The sequence below is a fragment of the Protopterus annectens genome, chromosome 13.part0 (assembly GCF_019279795.1).
Source record: "Protopterus annectens isolate FY-2018-M chromosome 13.part0, PAN1.0, whole genome shotgun sequence".
Lineage (NCBI taxonomy): Eukaryota > Metazoa > Chordata > Ceratodontiformes > Protopteridae > Protopterus > Protopterus annectens.
Window position 1 is genome coordinate 157787166 of NC_056747.1, and position 22219 is coordinate 157809384.

The 22219-nt window shown below is 42.0% G+C and overlaps 1 protein-coding gene across 1 annotated transcript in view; it reads right to left on the minus strand.

Moving 5' to 3' along the window:
• CPAMD8 (C3 and PZP like alpha-2-macroglobulin domain containing 8) overlaps nucleotides 1-22219 on the minus strand; it is a 7231600-nt gene that overhangs the window by 3538064 nt on the left and 3671317 nt on the right. The window contains exon 18 of the mRNA XM_044054766.1: nucleotides 9897-10050. Within this exon, the coding sequence (XP_043910701.1) occupies nucleotides 9897-10050 (154 nt within the window). The remainder of the gene's footprint in view (nucleotides 1-9896; nucleotides 10051-22219) is intronic.

The following is a 22219-nucleotide window of genomic DNA, read 5'->3' on the forward strand; positions in this document are numbered from 1 at the left end:
AGCTGTAGCATGTAAGACTGTGTAAGTGGCTAATACTCTTGTAGAATGCGCTTTTACAGGTCCTGGTAATTGCACTTTCCTTTTGTTATAAATTAAGGTTATACAATCCTTCAGCCATTTAGCTAAAGTAACCTTAGAAACTGGTTTGCCTAGATTAGCAGAAGAGAATGAAACACGATCAAATTTTCTGAATTCCTTTGTCCTGTGCAGGTAAAAACGTAACTGTTTGTGGACATCTAACAAAAGCAAACAATATTAGCCTTTGTTTGAAAATTTGGGAAAAAATATGGGAAGGTGTATACCCTGATTGATATCAGTGTCTTGTGAAACCTGGCAAGGGGAACTAAGGTAATAGAAGCCACCATAGATCCCAAAACCTGAAGTACTGACCTCGCAGTCACTGTTTTGCTGCGAGTGATCTGGTTGGCTTGAAATTTTATTCTCTGAAGTCTTTCGTGAGGAAGGGAGGCGATGCAGATGCTTCTGTCCAACACTGCTCCTGTGAACTCTAAATGTCGTAAAGGTTCTAGCTGGGATTTTTTGCAGTTTACAATAATCCCTAGTGAGGAACAAGTTTGAAAGACATAATCCCCTTGCCTGAAGCAGCAGATGCCTGGAGGCTTCGGTAATGAGGCAGTCGAAGTATGGAAACATCCATCATCCTTGCAGACTGAAGTGAGCTGCGACACTGCCATCATACTTCTCAACCTCTAACAGCAAGAAATCTGGGAAAGCCATAAATAATGGGGGGACAAAGGTCCAAAAATAGGTACACCTTTTAAGTATTGCTTGTACAAATTTACAAAGTTGATGAACAGGATTTGCAGTACCATGAATTTCCTGAAGAGTATGAAGTCTGAAACTCAAATGTCTATTTTCTGACTTCAACCCTCAAAGATTTGCCAGAAAACCACAATTTAATGAGAAAAAGACCAAAAATATATGGCACAAATATGGACATTCTGCTAAAATCTGTACGGTTGAGAGATACAACTGCCATGCACTTGGTGAACACCCTGGGGGCAGTGGTGAGGCCAAGTGGCATGGCTCTGAACTGGTAATGACTGGCTCCCAGCTGGAAGCATAGGAATCTTCTGGAGCGTTTTGTCTGTTTTTATGTGATAATATGCATCCTGAAGATCTATAGAGCACATCCAATCATCTTTACCTAAGAATGGGAGAATAGACTGAACTGTGACCATGTGAAATTTGGTATTTTAAACTGACTTGTTCAAAGTACTGAGATCCAAAACTGGTTTGCAGTCCCCCATCTTCTTTGGCACTAAAAAAATCTTGAGTAAACTCCGGATCCTATCTGGTCTGGTGGGACTGTTTGCATGACACTCTTGTTGAGAAGTTTTTGAATTTCTATTACTGCCACATTCCTGTGACTTGGTGGAACATCTGGGATTCTCTTGGGTGACTTGGGCTGCTTGGAGAAGGGAATTTGGTAACTTCTGGTTATAATCTTCTGTACCCAACAGTCTGCTTTTATGGTTAGCCAGGCAGGTAGGTCCAGGGATAGCTGTCCCCTGACTGCCTCCACAGGAAGGCAATCAGGCTTCTATTCAGAAGCACCAGTAGGAATTTCCAGGGAAGCAATCCCTTGAACCCTGATTTTGTGGGCCACCTCTGCTTGTGGTGTGGCATCTTCCATTATAACTCCGCCCTCAGCCCCGGGAGGAGTCGTTGCCACGCAAGTCCTGGAAAGGACCTTGAGATTTTTTTGAACCATAGCCTTTCACTCCTCTGGTTCTTCGAGTAGGGCCATTGAGGAGTGGAAAAGCATACACCCATGGCACAAAGCGTATTTCCATCTTTCTCACATCTGGCAAAGTTGTCTTTAACTTTGGGTCCAAAAAGGGATGTTCCGTCAAAAGGAGCACTGACAGAAGAAGACTTCAATAGCTCCACAAAGTCACACAAGTGCATCCAGGCATGTCATCTCATTGCCACGCTGGAACCCACTGCCCTGGTCGTCCCTTCAGCTGCGTGTGCAATGCGCCTCATGGACTAATTACAAATTGAATCGAGGGTCGCCAGTTGGGAATCTACTTTTGTTTGAACCCACTCAGCCATGGTTCCTGTCAAAGTATCTAATAGCTCCTTTATCAGATCCATTTGAAGCCTGCTGAAATGTGCCATGAAATTCAAGAACCTAAGGGCAAAGATTGATGAAGCATATATGTGCTTCCCGAATCAATCCATCATCCTAGACCCCTTGTTGGGAGAATAGATAGTAGTAGGACTTTCATCCACAAGTTCCTTTTTGGTGGCTGCCGCAACCACTAAGGCATCCATTGACACCCATTTTGCCTAATACTGATGATCTGTGGGAGCCGATAATATACAGTCTGGTCTTTAGGGTTTGGCTCAATGGAGTCAGTAATCTTCCAAGCCCAATGAGCAATCAATTTAATGAGATCATCAGCGGGTGGAGAAATCCAAGCAATAGATGGGTCAGGCATGGAAGGCCTCTAGGTATACTGACTCCTCTGAGGAAGGTTGTTAGGAAGTCCAGCCACCCCCTCTGTTTAAGGATCTCTAAAATGTAATCAAAGGAGACGTCTTCTGGTGGTGACCATGGAGAACTTTCCCCTTCATAAAAGTCAGTATCTTCTGTGGGAGACTCTTCAGGGGAGTCCAAGTGCTTCCTTCTCTTGCACTTTCTCTTTCGATGTACCTCCTCTTTGGGACTGGCTGGTGAGGTGTCTGAAGAGGATATAACCAACACAGCTGGATCCCGAGGTTCCTGTGCTAGCCATATCAAGTCAGAGGCTGGAGGTAGCTCTGGGAGAGAGGAAGGACCAGGGGGTTGTTCTGACGAATGTGGAGACAACTGCGAGTCCACAGTGGACAAGGCCTTCTCCATGGCCCGAAACCAGGTCCACCCATAGAGGAATGGGAGCCTAGAATTGAAATAGACTCCTTCGAAACCATGGTCCCATCCTGCACCGAGGGAACCATCCTCAACATCTGAAGTTAGGGTGGAACTTACATGTGCCGAGGCCCCGAGAAGAATGGACAGCTCCAACAAAATCAGTGTTGAGCCACACTCCCAGGAACCAACAATGAAGCCTCGACCCAGACAGGTATCCAGTTCCAACAGTTATCAGTGGCGGAGACAAAGCTCTCGCAGGCACCAAAACAGTCGACACTGGGACTGTCGGAACTGGGAACTCAGAAGGCTCAAATGGAGTCAGAAGAGGAACAGCAGATGGGTGAAAAATATCTAAAGTTCCAGAAGCAGAAGTTCTAGGAACCAAGGAAGCAGCTAGCCCCCTTGCCAACAGGAGTCAGATAACATTGGATTCTATGGGGCTCTTGGTGGAGCAGACCAACGAGGACTGAGGTCTTTGCACAAAGGGACTTGGTGGTCCGTCCACAAAGGGATCAATTTTTGGAGAGTATCTAGTTTGAGGCAAGTCTTTAAAAGAAAACTACTCCTGTTCTAAGACTGGTCGAACAGAAGAATGTGAAGTGGTCTGAACTGATGAAGAAATGGGTGCCCTAGTTGGTGTGGAAATCGGCACCAGTAAGGACAGTTTGTCTCCAGATGGTGCCGTGGAAGCTTTGGGAACAGTAAAGGACTTCAACTTTTTTAACTGGTGGTTCCGAAGAAAGTGAATGAACTGAGTGGCTTCTTTTTTTTGACTGCTCGTGCTTAGAGGGAGAAGGGGTACTTGTATATGTTTAGAAGCTATAGATATAACCTCATCAGAGCTCATTTTTATTAAGCTCTGAAGAAAAAGTTTGTTTTTTTCTCTCTCTACAAGGGCCCGGTGGCTAAATCCATGAGAGATGGAACAGTCCCTCCTAAAGATGCACCGGGACCAAGCAGTACAGACACAAGTCATGGTCATATGAATTTGGTAGTTTGCAGTCGTACTTCTGGCATCTCTTGAAACCAGAAGTGCTTTTAGACTTTTCAGCCATGTCAACACACACACAAACATGCTACAAAGGAAAAGAAGAAAAAACAGATAGGTAGTTTAGTTTTACTTTTTAGTTTTTTTTTGGGGGGGGGGGGGCATGCCAACAATGGTATCCAAGTGTTATCATAATGGTAAAGGAAAATGAAAAGGAGAGGAAAGGGAAAAGTATCGGCAATGGTATGGGAGATTACCAAAAGGTAGAGGAACAGGAAAGGCTACCAATGATGTTATACCAGCAGAAGGGACATGTAGCAGTTAAAGAGGAGGAGCAGGGTAACAATAAAGACTCTAAAGTAATAGATACAAGAAGAAAAAAAATATGAAAATGCTAAATAAGACTCACAAATTGAAGAAATCACTAGCTTGAGTGCTGACAGGAGAGGAACGCCTCTGGCACTTGAAGCAGCAAACGAGATCTGAGGTAATCTGAAGAGAAGCATTCTGGGTACAGCTAAGCTCGAGAATTTTTTGGAGGGCGTGAGCTGGAGTAATGGCAGAGTCGATTCCAAGATTCAGAACCGAACTCACAGTCAAGGATTAAGTGAAGACTGACAACATCAGATCTTCCATTTCCTATTCATATACTAAGCTATTGCATTCATTACTAATACAAATGATGTACCGCTCAGTGGACAACCTTGTCTAATACCCTTTTTTTATCTTTATTACCTTCATTCAGTCATCCATTTATCATAATCTTCACTATATTATACTCATATGCTGACATGCACACATTTTAAGCCTTTTATTTAAATTATATACATCAAACATATCCCGTAATACAGAGTGGTGAATAGAGTCAAACGCTTTGCTTAAATCTCCAACCATTTCTTTCACCTGAACATTTCTAAGCACTACATCATCTACTATTTCCCTGATTACTATTTATAAACCTTGAACTTTTCTCCTTTTATGCCAAACACGTATTCATTTACAGCATTACCTACTTTGTCTTCTATCCTTTTGTGTAATATTTTCACAAAAATCTTAAAATCTGTATTTAATATAACTGGTCTCCAATTCTGTATTTCTTTCTTTCGTTTTTTCCATATAAAACGAATGATACCGCTGCATAACTCTTTACACCTTCATAGGATGATACTAGGCTACTGGCACAGAGGCCCTTATAAGCATAGCCAAGAATTTCGCCCATGTTCCCTCAAAGTCAGCACCTGTTTCCCCTGTCCAGCAGGGACACAGGTGGGATCCCAGGGGTATATTTTCTGTTTCCCATCCAGTCGTCCAGGATCCTCTTAAAGAAGGCTAGAAAGGTACTCTGCTTGACATGGAGAGGGAGTCTATTCCACAGATGGGGGAGTCACTGGCACACAAATCTATCCTGCCAACAAGTTCTATTAATGTCACAGACCAGGTTAAGGCCTTGAATGCGAGTTGCATAAGTGGAATTTGTCTTATGGATATGCAGCAACTCCATCAAGTCTGGGTCTGAAATGGCCTTGTATGCCAGACACAGTTCACCTTTGAGCAGTCTGTATGAGACTCAGTACAGGGACAGAACTTTTAGCCTATCTGTATAGGACAGGTGTTTGAGACCCTGGATTTTCCTGGTCAGGAACCTCTGTGGTCTCTCCAACTGTTGCATGTGCTTGGCAAGATACATGCCGAAGGGGGCATTGTACTCAATAATGGGTCTGATACGGGAGAAGTACAGGGATGTTATGACCTCCTTGTTCCTGGATGAAATACGTTTATTTTTGAGGTGGGCCATGTAGAAAGCCTTTCACAGAAGGGAGGCAAAGTGGTGGTCAAAAGTCAGGTTGCTATCAACCTGGGTGCCAAAGTCCCTCACGACTGACTGCATGCTTAGTACATTGTTATTAATGTGATAATTAGTGAGGATGACATTTTCCCAAAGGGGATGATGATGATGATGATGATGATGATGATGATGATGCATTTCTTGGCATTCAGTTTGAGGCCATGCTTCTGGCATCAGTCATTAGTTTGGGTAAGACCCTCTTGGTGGATGTTCACATCACTAGGGGAATTTAAGACAGCGCCCAGCTTGCAGTCATGTGCAAACTTGGTCAGCCACAGACCACTGGTTTTGACTTGCACCTCGGAAAAGTATATCCCAAACAGCAGAGGCCCCAAGAACAATCCTTGGGGTACACCACTCATTACAGGTCTACTACTAGAGGTGACTTCCCCTACTTTGACTGAGTGGGTTCTATCAGTTAGCTACCCATGTGGTAACATATGTGTTGATGTCTAGCTGGGAGAGTTTATCTATTATGCTCGAATGGGGAATAGTGTCAAAGGCTTTGGCTAGATCAAGGAAGGCAGTGCACCTGAAACCTTTTTCTAACCATTCATTCAATACCTTTATAAACCATTTCTTTTGCTCTATATTCATATTTTCATACATCTTTTATTCTATTCTATCTAGTCCTGCCGCTGACTCTAAATTCATCACTTTTAATACCTGTTCTAGTTCCTCTGTTCTTGTGGCTCTAAATCCTTATTCTCCATGTCTGAAAATGTACATACTTTTCATTCTTTCCATGTCTTTGTTCTCAGCTCTTTAGATATAATATTAATATGTTCTTTTACTATATTCATAATCTCCTCTTGTGTGTTATGCATTTTACTTGAAAAAAATATTTTATTTCCCTCACTATACTATTATTCTCTAATTATTTTACTTAAATATGGTGCAATTTCTTTTTTTTTTCCTTTCAGGAAATATCTTTGTTCAATAAATATTCTATTGTTTTCTTATTGAAATCTTATTTCTGTTCCTTAATAAAGTTTTCATCTTTCTGTTCTTGACAATCAATCATGTCGTCATCGTTTAAATTCTTAAATTTTATTTTTTCCATGTATAACTTTTATTTTTCCCATGTCACACAAAATTTTTTATACTTCAGTTTAAAATTTAACCACCATTCTGATTAATCTTCATAAAATTCTCTCATTTCTACATGATCTGTCCATAATGTCATAACCTCTTTTCTTCCTTTGTCATCCATTTCACTTAATTTACTCTTTTTACACCTTTCCCTATTTTTATATAATTTTCATTCCCTTTAACCATAATCCAAATTGTCCTGTGGTCTGAAAAGACTGTCAATAACGGTCCTTTGTTCAACTATTACTAAACTTTCGCACAACAAAATAATTTCTGTTCTTTTTTCCCCTCTCTTCTATACGTCCAAGTCTTTAGACTCCGTATGTTTAACTGTTCACATTTTACAATACCCCTTACTAGTTTAACATCATAAGCCTTCTTATTTTGCTGTCAAACTGCAACTGAAGTCTCCTACTACAATTATCTCCATGTCCACTGCTACATATTGTATTATCTTTCTAAACATCTCCCTCTCCGTTTTTACTATATACGCACATGTTGCAACAATTGTTGTAACATGTTTTCTGCCTACATCAATTACAGTAATTCTACCTGCTACAACAATCGTAACATCTAATACTTTAATTGTATCCTTATAATAAGTATTCCTGAGCAGGTCTCTCTCTCTCCTGAAATTCCATATGACATTTTTCCCCACCATACTTTAGTTTGAATTCTTTCTGACTTTGACAAAAATTTAGCATCTTGTAGTACAATAACATGATTATTTAGCTTTTTACACCACTCCAGAATTCCTATCCTTCTTTCCAACTTCTGAAAATTATTAACATTTAATGATAATACAGTAGAAATGTAAGGATCCAAGGACAGCAGATACTTCAAGTAAAACTTTCCTTTAATATAGGACAACTAAGAACACAGACATAAGCGCTTTCGTAGCAGTGCTACTTCATCAGATGTATAACATGATTTGAAAAGCATCAAACATTTATATAATGGTTACTACATCACATGACTATATCAATTACCACTAAAAGGTGTATACACTCTAAAAAATCGTATACTATTTTTAAAAAAAAAAATTAAATGTACATAAATACAATTTGTCCTGTATAAAGAATAAAGGAAATATTTACTTGAAGTATCTGCTGTCCTTGGAAAAGGAAAGTTTTACTTGAAGTATCTGCTGTCCTTGGATCCTTACGTTTCTACTGTGTGGATTACAATTTTACTTTTTGGATTCAAGAACTGGTTGGGTATTGTGTTTTGTGTCCTAAATAATCCTATTTAATGATAACACTTTACATGTAGCTCTACTTTGAATAATGTAGATTCATCCTTTTCCTTTCTTTTTTGAAATCTTCTACATTCTTCCTTTTCCTTTCTCTCATTCTTTTACCAAAATTTATCTTTAATTTGACTACATCCCATTTAATGTCTTCATTCTCACTTAAACCTGACTTCTTCAATGTTTAAATCTTCCTTCACCCCATCTTTGTGTCATTTGTTCTTCATCAGTAATACAGATATTTTTTTCCATTTTTTTCTACTTCCAGTTCTTTTTCTATAACTTTATCCTGTTTGCCTTGTTCTTCCATTCCTTCTGTTACATTCAACACTGCTTCATTTTCTTTTAATTCACATTCTCCCCCCAAAGTCTCACTTTTTTTACATTTATAACATTATGGTTCACAATTTTTTGTATCGTGTCCTATGCCCCCTCATGAAAAACACAGTCTTTTTTTCACACTTGTTAATTAAATGATCCATTCCTCCTCACAAAAAACATGTTTTGGGTTGCCTCCAATATCTAACCAGGCCTCTGTCACTATCGAAATTAACACTTGGAATATGTACAATACTGTTGTTTTCTAGTTTCAATATCACATTGCAATCCCAACCCGAAGTCGATAAACCTCTTTTGTCATACAATTTTGACAAATTAAATACATCATTACATACATATAACAAATGCTTTTTTAAAGTCTCTTTTTCCACTTCCGTTTGTAATTGTACATTAATTTTTTTTCTTACTTTCCCTAAAAGAGGGCTTAAGCACATGTAAGTTCAACGGTGCACAGGTGTTCTCTTTTTCATATTCTAATATAAATCTTTCCATTATCTGCCCAGTCTAAAAAATAATGTCGCAAGAAGTCTCTTTATTAATATGGATAAATGCTCTTACACCATTTATTTGGACTTCATGCGTCTTAACTTCGTCCCATACCTTATATCAGTCCATTTCTGTATCTTTCTTCTGTTTGATCCACACTATAAACAATTACTTTTTCAAACTTTTTCTTCTTCTTTCTTACTACGAACCTGTTCTCTGATCGTTTTTGTGTGAGATTTTTTTCTCTTGCACTTATTCATTCTGTATCCTGTCATTTCTCTCTATGTCCTTACCATCTTCCAGTTGACTTTTATCAACCATGCCCAACAGTGAATCATCCTGCAACCCTCCCGAGTGGAGGGTTCTAACAACACAACATTGTGTTGCATTTTCAGATATAAATAACTTCTGATGGAACAACTCTTCTGAATCTACATCCACTACATCTGCCACATTAGGACTACTTTGAAAAGCTTCTACTGCCTTTTCCCCATCTCTAACATGCTAAATCCATCACTTAGCTTCTCCTTTAGCTCAGACTCCTTTTCCAATGATTTAAACATTTCCGGTGTTTGGATAACAGCATCAAAAAGACCATCCTCCTTGTTACTCTCCTTTCTGACCTCCATTATTGCTTAACTTAGCTTTCTGTTTCTCTGAGCCACCTTCATGACCAGAAAGAAAGCAGGAAGCAAAATGTGCCACACACAAATGCATCCCCCTACAGAAAAGAGAAAGGAAATTCACCCCAGGGATCACATCAGTCGCTCTGCTAGACAGGGGTCCAGGAAAGTAAATAATGTGGGAAGAAATAGCCAGGGAATTGTTATGGCTAGGCTTGTATAGGCCCTAGGGCTGATAGCCTAGTACCAACCTATGAACCTATGAACTACCTCAGGTCTCCCTTGAAAAGAGACTACTAGCTTAGTGGGACTAACTCAATCAACAAACATTAAATAAAAAATAAAAATAAAAAACAGTTATGTGTAGGGCAAACATTAAATCTCCAGCTTACCTGTGATGTTTCCAAGACCAAGTTCACTAAAAGTCAGAACAACAGAGTTGCACTTGGCATCCATTGAGGAAATGCACATCTTTCTAGTCATGTGGTATTTTCCTGGGTGTCCAACAAACTTTATTCCTTTGGGTACAGAAACTTTCAAATGAACCTAAAACAGACAAAAAATGGCTGTTAATTTCAGATTGTCAAACTGATAACGAAACCAGGAAAAAAGTTCACTTTACTGGTATATTACTGGGGTCAAAATGCCACATCATTCCAAACACTTATTTTAAACTAAGCACATCTTCTTATATAAGGGGAAAAAGAGCAACAACAACAAAAAAAACTTGGACAGGAAATGCACATTTCCCATTGTAATCAAATCTGTATTTCTTTACAGAAAGTGAACCATAAAATCAGCATCACAGTCAGTAAATGGTATTAGCAAGGCCTACAGTAATTGCTACACAGTGCAGCAATCTAGAAATAATTTCAAAGTGATTCTCTGCAGCAGAAAGTCAGCTGTGTGAGTATGCTCATGATTACCAGTAGATGTTCACACAACAGAACAACCACTGCTGCAATTTAATTTCTTATCCATAGGAATTAATCTCAGACACTTTCCTGTCCTCATTTTTCAGGCTTTGGTGGCTTGTGAGCCCACCAGAGCAGAGTTATCTTCTTTTCATATTAAAGATGTCAGTGTAAGACTAAGTATTAACGGCAGACCATACTGTTAATGTTTTTGAAACTATGAAATCAGTTACAAGTATGCCCCAGAGCTCCAGATACACACTTCATATTGGCAGACCATTACGGTCAGTAAAGGGGCCTGGTTAAGCTATCTCCAGCTCCTGGGTGCAAGGTCCTGTTGAATGTTTTTGCTGTCTGGCCCTTTCAGAGACTGTGAAAGTATAAAGTGTAGAGGGAGTCACTCCTCAAGGAGCACCTAAATTAGTAGGCAGAAGAGACTGAAAGGCAGCAAAATGGTTTCTTCCCACCACTACCACTTCTCCTCTGAGTCCAGTGTCAAGTGAGGATTTATTAGTAACCACACTCCATTTTAACAGAAAATAAGCAAACAAAAATTAACAGATTGCTAGAAAAGAGACACAGAATAACAGATAAATAATAAAGATGTTAATTGTGTAAGCCAATACTGCAGCAGTCATCCTGCTATTCAAACACTTACTGTACTGGCTCTCAGCTATACTCAAACTAACACAACTGCGCTATGTTCAGCCTAAGGATCACTCCTGCAGTTCTTCTTCATAGGGGTGTATATTATATAGTTAAAGCTTTAGGAAATTGAATACCTAAAGCTTGACAACTAAACAGTGAAAGCTGTAAACATCAAACGGCCACTTCTGCAAATTTTTTTGTAGGGAAAAAAATTTGCTTGGCCGGAGGAAAAAAAACTAATTTCGAACCCTATACCAACTCCAAGATCGTTCTACAGTGGAGAAAAGGGCAGATTCCCAATAGCGGCCAAGCAAAATGTTTTCCCTACGAAAAAATTTGCAGAGGTGGACGTTCAATGTTTACAGCTTTCGCTGTTTAGGTGTCGAACTTTAGGTATTCAATTACCTAAAGTTTTGAATACCTAATATAGACCCCCTTCAAAAAATAGTGCTAAAGCAGTTCAATACCCCAGTAGTAAGCCTGACCACCCCCCAACCACCAAGCCATGGGGGGTTATAAGGTTATATAATATCCTGAAGCACTGCAACGCAAAACGCTGTACGTCCAATTTTTAGTGTCTGGAAAAGCTGTGGATTAGAGTCCAGGTAGCTGCCACACAAACTATTTCAGCTGATATGTTTTCAAAGAAGGCAGCTGTAGTGGCTACTTCCCTGGTGGAGGTGTTCCCTTACTTGTCCTAATGTCTTTTTTTTCATGACAATCATAATAAAAGAAAAAAAAATTGCAGATAACTAGCAATTTAGGAAGTTTTTGCTTTGACACTGGTTTACACAGTGTACCTGGCAATAATGACAGTCAGCTGATCTGTATGTTCAAATGTTAAAAGGTCTTGGTTCATTTCATGTAGTACTTCAACTATCATTGCACATCCATCAAATGCAAAGTAATTTCACCCTTGTTTTAGAGACTTTGTTAGGACACAGGCAGCTGAATGTTTTGACTGAAAACAAAATGGTTTTTGGAAGGGTAGGTCCTACTTGCTTACTTTGACTTTTTTAAGCATGTGACTGATACCATCGACAAGGGTCACACTGTCTATGCCACAAATCCCAACCTTGCTAAGGCATTGTACGCAGTTCCTTATTCATGAATTGTTGATAAACGTACCAAAAGTAACTGCTATATTACTTATGGGACTGTTAGTTGGTTCTCAGTGTACACACAGGGTGATAGTTGGAGTACCTTCACATCCTACAGATTAGTCACTAAGAGTCCATCAGACCACTGATTCCTTTTAAAGACTCTCATACTTTCGAAGAAGGGCTAGACAGAGTCATGACCTGGTATTCTAAACATAGCTATAGACAATGTAAAAAAGTAGAGTAGTCTGTATCATCATATTTGCAAAACAAGTCTTTATCACCAATTATCACATAACTGGAACCCTACTTAAGGCTGAAACAGTTGTTGGAAATCCAAGCACTTTCACTGACAATGGACTGTTAATGCAACTGACAAGCAAGGGACCAAGTCTTTTTTTCATTTCTCAGTTAACTGTATGTCTTCAAGAAGCAAAGAGGTATTAGTCCTACTGTAGTTCTCCCTTATTATGCTAACCACTGAATATGATACACTGATTAGTATGCATCTTAAACAACACATAGTCCAGCTTAAAAAAAAAAAGTAATGTTATGTAGTTACGAAAAGTTATTCACTTGCTATAACACTAGATTTGTGTCTTCTTCTATCCATCTCAACTACTGGGTTTATCAGATTCGACTAGATTAGAAGCTGTCAACTTTCAAACTCTTGGATCCAAGCTCATGTTCCTCTGCTCTACCCATATTTCCCCTCCACCATCACAGTTAGTCAGATAAAGTTTGCCTACCTATACTAAAGGCTTTACTTACATTTATATGCATAGAAACAATGAAACAGTTTCAGACTGTAAGATAAGACAAGACTCCAGAGAGGTTCAGTATAGCCAATTAAAAGCCTCAACATATGTCAATTTGGCAGGGGGATGGACGGTGGGGAACTGGAGATGGATTGAAGACGACGATAATACAGATCCAGCATTATGGCAAGTACATAACTTTCATATCCAATGTTGTCTTTTCCGTCTGCCTCAACAAATAAAGCAGTATTCCCCAGCTACTAAAACCCAGGGAGGTCTCATTTAAGGATTTTTTGAACAATGGTGGAGCCAAATGAAGCCGAGGACCTAGACTGCAAGTCCAGCTTGTAATGGAAAATTAACATACCTACACAGTAGACCAAGTAGCTGAAGTACAGATACCATCAACAGGCACTCTAGAAAAGAAAGCTGCAGAAGTTGCAACATGTCTAGTAAAAAAAAGAAGTTATGTACTCACCATAACGTTTCATGTTTCTAGTCCATCTCGCTCTTCATTCTTACATATGGGATCGGAGACGATCCTCTGCTCCGATTCGGCCTATTTACAAGCTGGAAGTCTTCTAGTTGGCTCGTGGCTAGGTAGGTATCCCATGGTGCACCAGTACAATCCCCAAATGTTGTTTGCTGCTAACTAGGAGAGACAATAACAAATATACCAAAGAAGCCAATACTAAAAGGTCTCCATAAAAATTGATGATATTTTTCTTTCTCCAGGTACTTCCAGGATGGGGGTAGGAGGGTAAGAATGAAGAGCGAGATGGACTACAAACATGGAACGTTATGGTGAGTACATAACTTCTTTATGTTCAGTAGTCCTATCTTGCCTTCATTCTTACATATGGAAGTGTCCCTAGTGCCTTATTCTTGGGTGGCTCAAGGAAAAATACTCCTGAGTACCGTGGAACATAAGGATGCTCTACCCCTGGAGGTTAAATCCAATTTGCAATAAGTAATAAAAGTGTGAGGGGTCACCCATGTTGCTGCTGCACAAATATCAAGTGGGACCCTGGCTTGAAAAGATGCAGAGGAAGACTGAGATCTGGTAGAATGAGCCTTGATTTTAAAGGGTAAAGGTCTACCCTCAGAGTTGTAAACATAAGCTATACAGCTAGAAATCCAATTAGAGTGTGTTACTTTGGAAACTGGTAAGCCTGACCTGGATTCGGAAAAGGAAATAAATAACTGATCTGATTTCCTCAGTTCGGTGCAAATAAAAACTTAACTGTCTATGGACATCCAGCAGATGAAACCTGTATTCAGTTGCGTTGGAATGATTTAGAAAGAACACCGGAAGTTCTATGGATTGATTCAAGGTGGCATGGGAACAGACCTTGGGGACAAAGGAAGGATTAGTACGAAGGGACACCCTGCCCTTGTGAAAAAATCAGGTAAGGGGGTTTTTCACAGATAATGCTTGTAACTCTGACACTTGTCTGGCCGACGTGATAGCCACCAGAAACAGTCTTCCAATACAGGAATTTCAAAGGGGATGAATGAAAAGGCTCAAAGGGTGGAGAAGTTAATTGGGATAACACAAAATTTAAATCCCATGAGGCAACAGGTTCCTGAAAGGGGTGTCTTAACAAGGAGGCAACTTCAAGGAAAGTTTTGCACAGTGTATATGACATCAGATTAGAATCTTGAAAACCTAGATGAAAATTTTAAATCGCTGCCAACTGAACTCTGACAGTGGCAGTCGCAGATCCCTGGTGAAAAAGCTCAGACAGGAATTCCAAAACCACTGGAATGGAGGTAGTGTAAGGGTCAACATTCATTTTCTCCACCCAGATAGAGAATCTTCTCCTTTTACTCTAATATAGTCTCCTGGTGGAAGATTTATGAGAAGACGTAAGGATATGAGTCACGAAGGGTGAGAAGTCGTGAAGCCTGACTAGGGATGGAACTGGAGCAGCCATGTTGTCAAATTGAGGGTGTGTAAGGAGGGGCGAAGCGAACATGACATGTGAGTCAACAGGTCTGGAACTGGGTCCAGAATCCAAGGATCATCTAGGAGAAGAGGCCCAAGGAAGGGGAATAAAACCTGATGAGACCAGTAAAGAGCTTTGAGGATCAGTTTGCTTCCCAGCCATTTCGTTTTTTGAATAACCTTGGGAAAGAGAGGAAAGGGAGGAAAAGCATAAAGGAGAACCAAGGGCCAATCGTGAACAAGTGCGTCTCTTGTTGACTCCCCCGGGGGGGGGGGGGAGAGAAGTATCTGCTGCATTTGGCATTAATTGGGCTGGCAAAGAGATCGCAGCAAGGTTGTCCCCATCTGTGGAAAATTTGTTCCGCTGTTTCCTGTTTTAGAGACCACTTGTGAGGCATCAGGATTGCCCGGCTGAGCTTGTTGACAATCACATTGGTTGTCCCCGGAATGTGCATTGCCACCACAAAACACTGGGAAGATATCACTTATTTCCCAACTCGAATGGCCTCTTGGCAGAGTGGGTAAGATCTGGTTCTGCCCTGTTTGTTGATATACCATACTACCGACATGTTGTCTGACTGTATTGCAATAGTCCTAAGAGACAGAAGGTCGTGAAGTGCTTGCAGCGCCAGGAGCACTGCCCTCATCTCTAGAATGTTGATATGCAGGTGACCCTCATCTTGAATGTGCCTTGGACAGTCCTGCCTAGACAATGCCCCCCCACCCTATCTGTGAGGCATCCGTGGTCACAGTGGCAAAGGGTTGGGGAGGAACAAATGAAGTGCCCATGATTAACTGACTAGGTAAAGTCCACCAAATGAGGTCTTTCTTGCAAGAGTCTGTCAGTAGAATGTGATGAGATAATGGCAGGTGCTAAAAAGACCATTGGGACTACAGGAGCCACTGAATAATCCTCATGTGTAGTCTGGCTAGTGGCACTAGTAATATGGTGGAAGACATGGTCCCTAGAAGCTGGAGAATAGTCTTGGCTTTGACCTTTCGTAAGGGGAGAAGACGCTGAATTTGGAGAACCAGGTTCTGCACCCTTTCTACAGGAAGACGAGTCAACATGTCTACTGTGTCGATCTCTACGCCTATAAAAATCACAGATTGAGAGGGCAATAAGGCAGATTTTTCCCAATTTATAGAAATTCCCAGCTGGGCACAAAGCTGAATGGTAGCATCCCTGTTCTGAAGAAGTAGATGCCTGGTGGGGGTGGACAAGAGCCAGTCCAGATACGGAAACACCTGGAATCCTCAACATCTCAGGTGAGCTGTCACTACCGCCATACACTTGGTGAACACCCTGGGGGCTGTGGTGAGACCAAAGGACAGAGCACAAAACTAGTAATGACTGGCTCCCAGCCGGAAGCGTAGATGACTCAACGCCCTGTCCATTTTTATGTGGTAGTAGGCATCTTGGAGATCTATTGAGCACATTCAATTGTCTTTCCCTAATAACAGGAGTATAGACTGCAGTGTTACCATCTGGAACTTGCCCTTCTTTACTGATTCATTTAAGCTGCTGAGGTCCAAGATGAGCCTCCAGTCCCTTGCACATTTTGGCACTAGAAAGAATCTGAATTAAGTTCTGGATCCTATTTGGTCTGCTGGGACGTTTTGGATGACTCTTTCTGACAGCAACTTGTTGACCTCCACAGTTGCCTGATCCCTGTGATTGGGTGGATCATCAGGGATCCTTCTGGGGAGAAAGGGTGGAAGAGAATAGGGTATGACATAACCTCTGGTAATAACTCTTTGTACCCACTTGTCTTGAGGGATACCCAGCCAGGCTTCGGGATACAAAGAAATGCGACCCCCAACCAGCCCCAGAGAAGCACAGTCGGGCCCCACATCAGGAGCGCTGTTAAGGCCAGCCCCGAAAGGAATCGTGACCTCCCTGGTTTTGCGGACCGCCCCTGCCTCTGGGGCAACATCTACCATTTCCTCCTCCTCCTCTGCCTCTGAAGGAGGAGTCATCCTGTGCATCCTGGAAAAACCTCTGGGACTTCTTGAACCACATTTTCCCGCTCCTCTGACCCTTAGAATATGGTCTGGAGGGAACAGTAAAATGTACTTCCACGGCAGAGTGTTTTTCCGTCTTGGTCGCACCAGGTGAGAGTGTCCTTTACCTTGGATCCAAACAATGAGGAACTGAAGGGGGCATTAGTAAAGGTAAACTTGAACGGTTCTGCAAAGTTACACAAACGTATCCAGGAATGACACCATAGGGAAATTCCTGAACCCACTGCTCTACTTGCTCCATCGGCTGCATATGAAATAAGCCGCATGGACGAGTTGACAATAGAGTTCAAGGTGGACAACTGGGCAGACACCTTGTCAGGGACTCCCTCAGTACATGTACCTTGTAGAGAATCTCCTAATTCTTTAAGGAGATCTCCCTGAAGCCTCGTGAAGTGAGTCAGGTAGTTCAGCAATCTAAGGGTAAATGCCTCTGAAGAGAAGATACGCTTCCCGTATCTGTCCGTCGTTTGAGACTCCTTATTCGGCGGATGGACAGAAAAAGTCTCAGCTAGCTCCTTCTTACTGGCTGCTGCCACCGCCGTGGCATCTACGGGAACACCTTTAGACAAAAAATCCTTTTCTGGGGGTGCAGAAAGAAACTTATTCGGTCTCCTGGGGACTGGCTCCACAACATCAGGAGTAGCCCACACCTTTTGACTAACTAGCTCCATCAGTTCGTTGAAGGGTGGAGACACCCAAGAGGCTGAAGGCTGAGACCCGAAAGCCTTCAGGTACACTGACCCCTCATCAGAAGGGGTGACAGTGGGCCAGCCACACCTCTGTTTAAGGATTTCCAGGATATCTACGAAGGAGACATCATCAGAGTATGACTTGGGGGACCCTTCTGACTCCTTGAGGTTGGTGTCATAGGTCAGAGACTCATCCTGGAAGTCTACATGCTTCCTCTTACATGTCCTCTTCCATGGGGGCTCCTTGGAAGGATATTCCAGTGAGGTCTCGGAAGAGTGGGGGCCACTAGCCGGTGGCTCCTGAGGCTGAGGGTCTCTGCTGTCCATGGAGAGAGTAGGAGCTGAGACAAAAGTAGGTGCCTTAGGGGGAAGTGTGTCGGTACCCCTGGTAGGAGCTGAAGATCAGGACAGCACACTCCTCATCATCTTGAATGCCGACCTCTCAGGCTCCGAAGACCTCCCCAGCTCCGAGGAGAGCGAGGATGCCGTCGGTGCCAGAGCCATCGGTTTTGAGATAGATGTAAGATCCAAACTCACCCTTGCCGACGCGCCGAGAGGAAGACTCGGAACCGAAGAGCTTTAGTTCCAGCCATCCCTGTCAGGGCCAACCAAGGAGCTTTGGCTCCTAGACACCACGGATGGCACCGAGAGGGTCAGGGTGGAACTTGGCTCTGAAACTTCCACAGGGGGAACTGGAGCCGAGGGTTCCACCAGTGGTACCAAGCACTCCAGCTCCAAAAGACCAACATGACTCAGAGGAGGAATGACAGATGGGGGCTTAACGGGACTCAAGTGGCTCCGGAACCGACTAGGTCGGAGCCAACAATAATTTAGGTAAAGCAGATGACTTCAAAAGTCTCAGCACTATCCTCTCCACATCTTCTTCCGATAAACTCCTGGAAGACCTGGAGGACAGAGTAGGAGAGCAGGACCTTTGCAGTATCGGAAACTTCAACATAGGGGAGACCGGTAGAGGATCCATAGACCGGCTCCATGAGATACTCTCAGCAGTCGGCTCCGAGCTACATGGGGCCGACCCTGTAACCACAGTACTGCTCTCAATTGGCACTGAGCTCTGTGGAGCCGATGAGACAGTGGACTTGTCCAATTTAGTGATTTTAAGAGGTGACTCCGCGACACCAGCCGGTCCCAGGGAGAGCCTCTTAGAGGACTTAGACTTTTCTTTTTTAGATCCCTGAGATCTAGAAGAGGAGGAAGAGCTAGCCAGATCTTCCTCAAAGGAAGGTTTAAGAAGACCTTTTAGGATGAGCTTATTTTTCTTTCTTGCAACACCCTAGTACTGAAAGAGTGGCAAAATAAGCAAGTTTCCTGTAAATGGATAGCCCCCAAACAGTAAACGCAGTTACTGTGGCCATCCGTTATGGACATCTTCTGTGAGCATTTAATACATTTCTTAAAGCCAGATGGTTTATGGTCCTTACTTTAGACATTCTCACAGAAAGGAGCACACACACACACACAAAGGGGAGAGGACTAGTTCCTCTAATTTAAACGGGCCTAGCCCTGCAGGAAAGAGAAAGGCACCACGAGGACTAGGTCCTCTAACTTAAATGGGCCTAGCCCAGGCAGGAAAGGAAACAGAAAAAACAGGTTTTCTAACTAAAACAGACATAGTGAAAGTTACAATAAGCAGAGAAGTCACACACTCAAACAGGAATAAACAGTAAACTATCAAAATATCAACAAGGAAAACAGAACCTCATTCTGTTAGCAACACTAACCAATGAAGCAAGTGGAAATCCGCAAAAAACTCAGACTTATGACTAAGGAAATAAAACAGAACCTCGTTCTATTAACAACGGTAACAATTTAACAAGCGGGAATCAGTAAAATAAGTTTGACTTATGCCTACTAACAACTCACAGTCTAAATGAGCACAAAGGTGCCTACAAATACTAACTCTATTAATAAACACAAAAAACAGCACACAGGATACCAATACTATGAGGCCAAAAGGCCAATGTACCAAGAGCTTGCATACAAATGAAGCAATTATAAAGACCAACTATTTTAAATTGCAAACTACACTAAACTATGACTAACAATGATATAATAACAGTTTTGACTAAAACACTCCAAAAACTTTCGAATACGTTTTGAATAAATGCAAAACTTAGCCAGAGCCAAAGAGAAGCACAACCAAACTCATCGATGCGGCAAACAAGATCTGGGGATTGTACTGATGCACCATGGGATACCTACCTAGCCACGAGCCAACTAGAAGACTTCCAGCTTGTAAATAGGCCGAGTCGGAGCCAAGGATCAGCTCCGATCCCATATGTAAGAATGAAGGTGAGATAGGACTACAGAACATTGAGCCTTAGGTTTGTGAAGTAAAGACAATACTTGGCTTTATAAACAAAAGAATTACAATGAGACAGTCACTTGGAAACATCACATCCCAATTTAGCCTTAGAAAGGGAAATAAAATGTTGGTCAGTTTTCCTGAAATTCTTGATACAGTACAAATACAATCACAATTGGTGATACGTACCCAGAAAATGTAAGGTATATTCTCCTTGTTCACAAAATTATGAAAGAAAACTGGTGAATTAATGGCCTGGTTAAAGGCAGAGTCTGAAATCATCTTGAGAAGGAAATTATGGTTGGTTTAAAGACAGACCCCATCTTTGTGGTACACCAAATACGGGGTCTTATATGATACTGCCTGAAGCTCTGAAATTCTCCTTGCTAAAGCAACTGCCACTAGAAGAAGCATTATCAAAGAAAGAAATTTTAGCTCTTCTGTAGCTGCAACTTCAAAAGGGGGCCTAGCTAGGGCCTGAAGTAAGACAGCACTAACTGAAGATGGAACTGGGTCTCTTAAGGGAGGTCAGGGAAGAAAGGTACCCTGTAAAAATGCCTTGGATAAATTCAAAGAGGCAGTAGGAGCATGTCCCTCTCCAACATGAAAACTGGAAACAGCTGCCAGCTGAACCTTGAGAGTGGCAATGTTAGCACCGCCCTGAAACAAACTTGCCAAAAAATTCAAAATAAATGGTAATGTGGCTGAAAAAGGGTCCAGGCCTTTATAGGACACCCAAACAGAAAACCTTTTCCACTTGCTTCTATACAATTTCCTAGTAACAGGTTTTTGAGGTGATGATGGCATATGGAGCATAGAGAAAGCAAGCCTGTAATTTCTGGCCACTACCAGATGTGGAGAAACCAAGCAGTTAGTTTTAGGACTTTGATATCCAGGTGAGATTTGCTAGACAGGTGAGAGAACAAGTCTGGAAGATGTTTCAGCATCCAGCCATTTTATAACAAGTGAGGCCACAGAAAGTGGAACAATGACTGTCGAGGCCAAAAGGAAGCAATGAAGATCACCTTCACCTTGCACCAGATTGCTTTCTGAAGGAATTTGGTTATGAGGGGAATGGGTGGATAAGTGAACAACAGACATTGTGGGCCAACTGCGGACCGGAGTACCCCTTTGTGACTCGAGCTCCTGGAGAATCAAGGCAAAATAGTTGCTGCATTTGGTGTTGGATGGGGTAGCAAACAGGTTGCAGCAAGGCTGTCCCCATCCCCAGTGGCTGAATATCTTGGCAACCACTGACTGACCGACTGAGACACCACTTGTGGTAGAAGAATCAACCTGCTTAGCTTGTCTGCTAAAACACTGAACTTCCCTGTAATATGAGTTGCCATAAGAAAACTCTGGGAAGATATTACCCACTGCCAAACCCTCATGGCTTTCTGACATAACTGATACAAACAGGTTCCCCCTTGTTTACTGATGTACGAGACCCACCAACATATCAGTCTGAACTGCAATCTCACCCTGGGGAGAGAATCCTGAAAGGCCTGCAACCCTAGGAGGACTGCCCTCATCTCTAGCACACTGATGTGAAGATTTGCCTCTGCCAACGTCCACGTGCCTTGGATGGTCAATCCTTTGAAATACCCCCACCTCAACAGAGAAGTGCCCATGGTAACTGTGGCCACTGGATATGTGGAAAATAAAGGCAATAACCTAGAAGTGCCAGAAGGGAAGTAACCAAACACTGAATATGTTGACTGCAGATTCACGTCAGCCTGACTGGAAACTGCAAGAGTTTTTACAACAAAGGTCAATGAACTGAGAGGGTCCACTGCAGCACCCTCACATAAAACCTGGACAGAGGAATCAGAATTATACTTGCTGCCACTGATCCCAAAACATGAAGGCTGGATTTTGTATACGATAGGACCTCTGAAACCTGCTGGCACAAAGAATCTGGATTCCCAAAGTTTGCCTACCTGTAAAGTGGTATCCAGGTATCATCCAATGAATTCTACTATCTGAACAGGAAAAACATTTAGACTTCACCATGCTGACTATGATTCCTAGATGAAGGCATACATGTAAAAAGGTGTCCCTGGCTCAAAATAAGTACATATCTTGTGGTAGCAGTTATAAGGCCAGTCACTGAGGTATGGAAGAAAGATGGAGCCCTTCTTACATTCTGAAATCTGCTGCAATGACGACTACACATTTGATCACCCAAGACTATGGTGAGATCAAAGGACAGTGTCCTGTACTGAAAGTGAATGGCTCCAGCAAAGGAACTTTCTGGACTGCCTGGCTACCTTTATGTGACAATAAGCATCCTGCAGGTCCACCGAG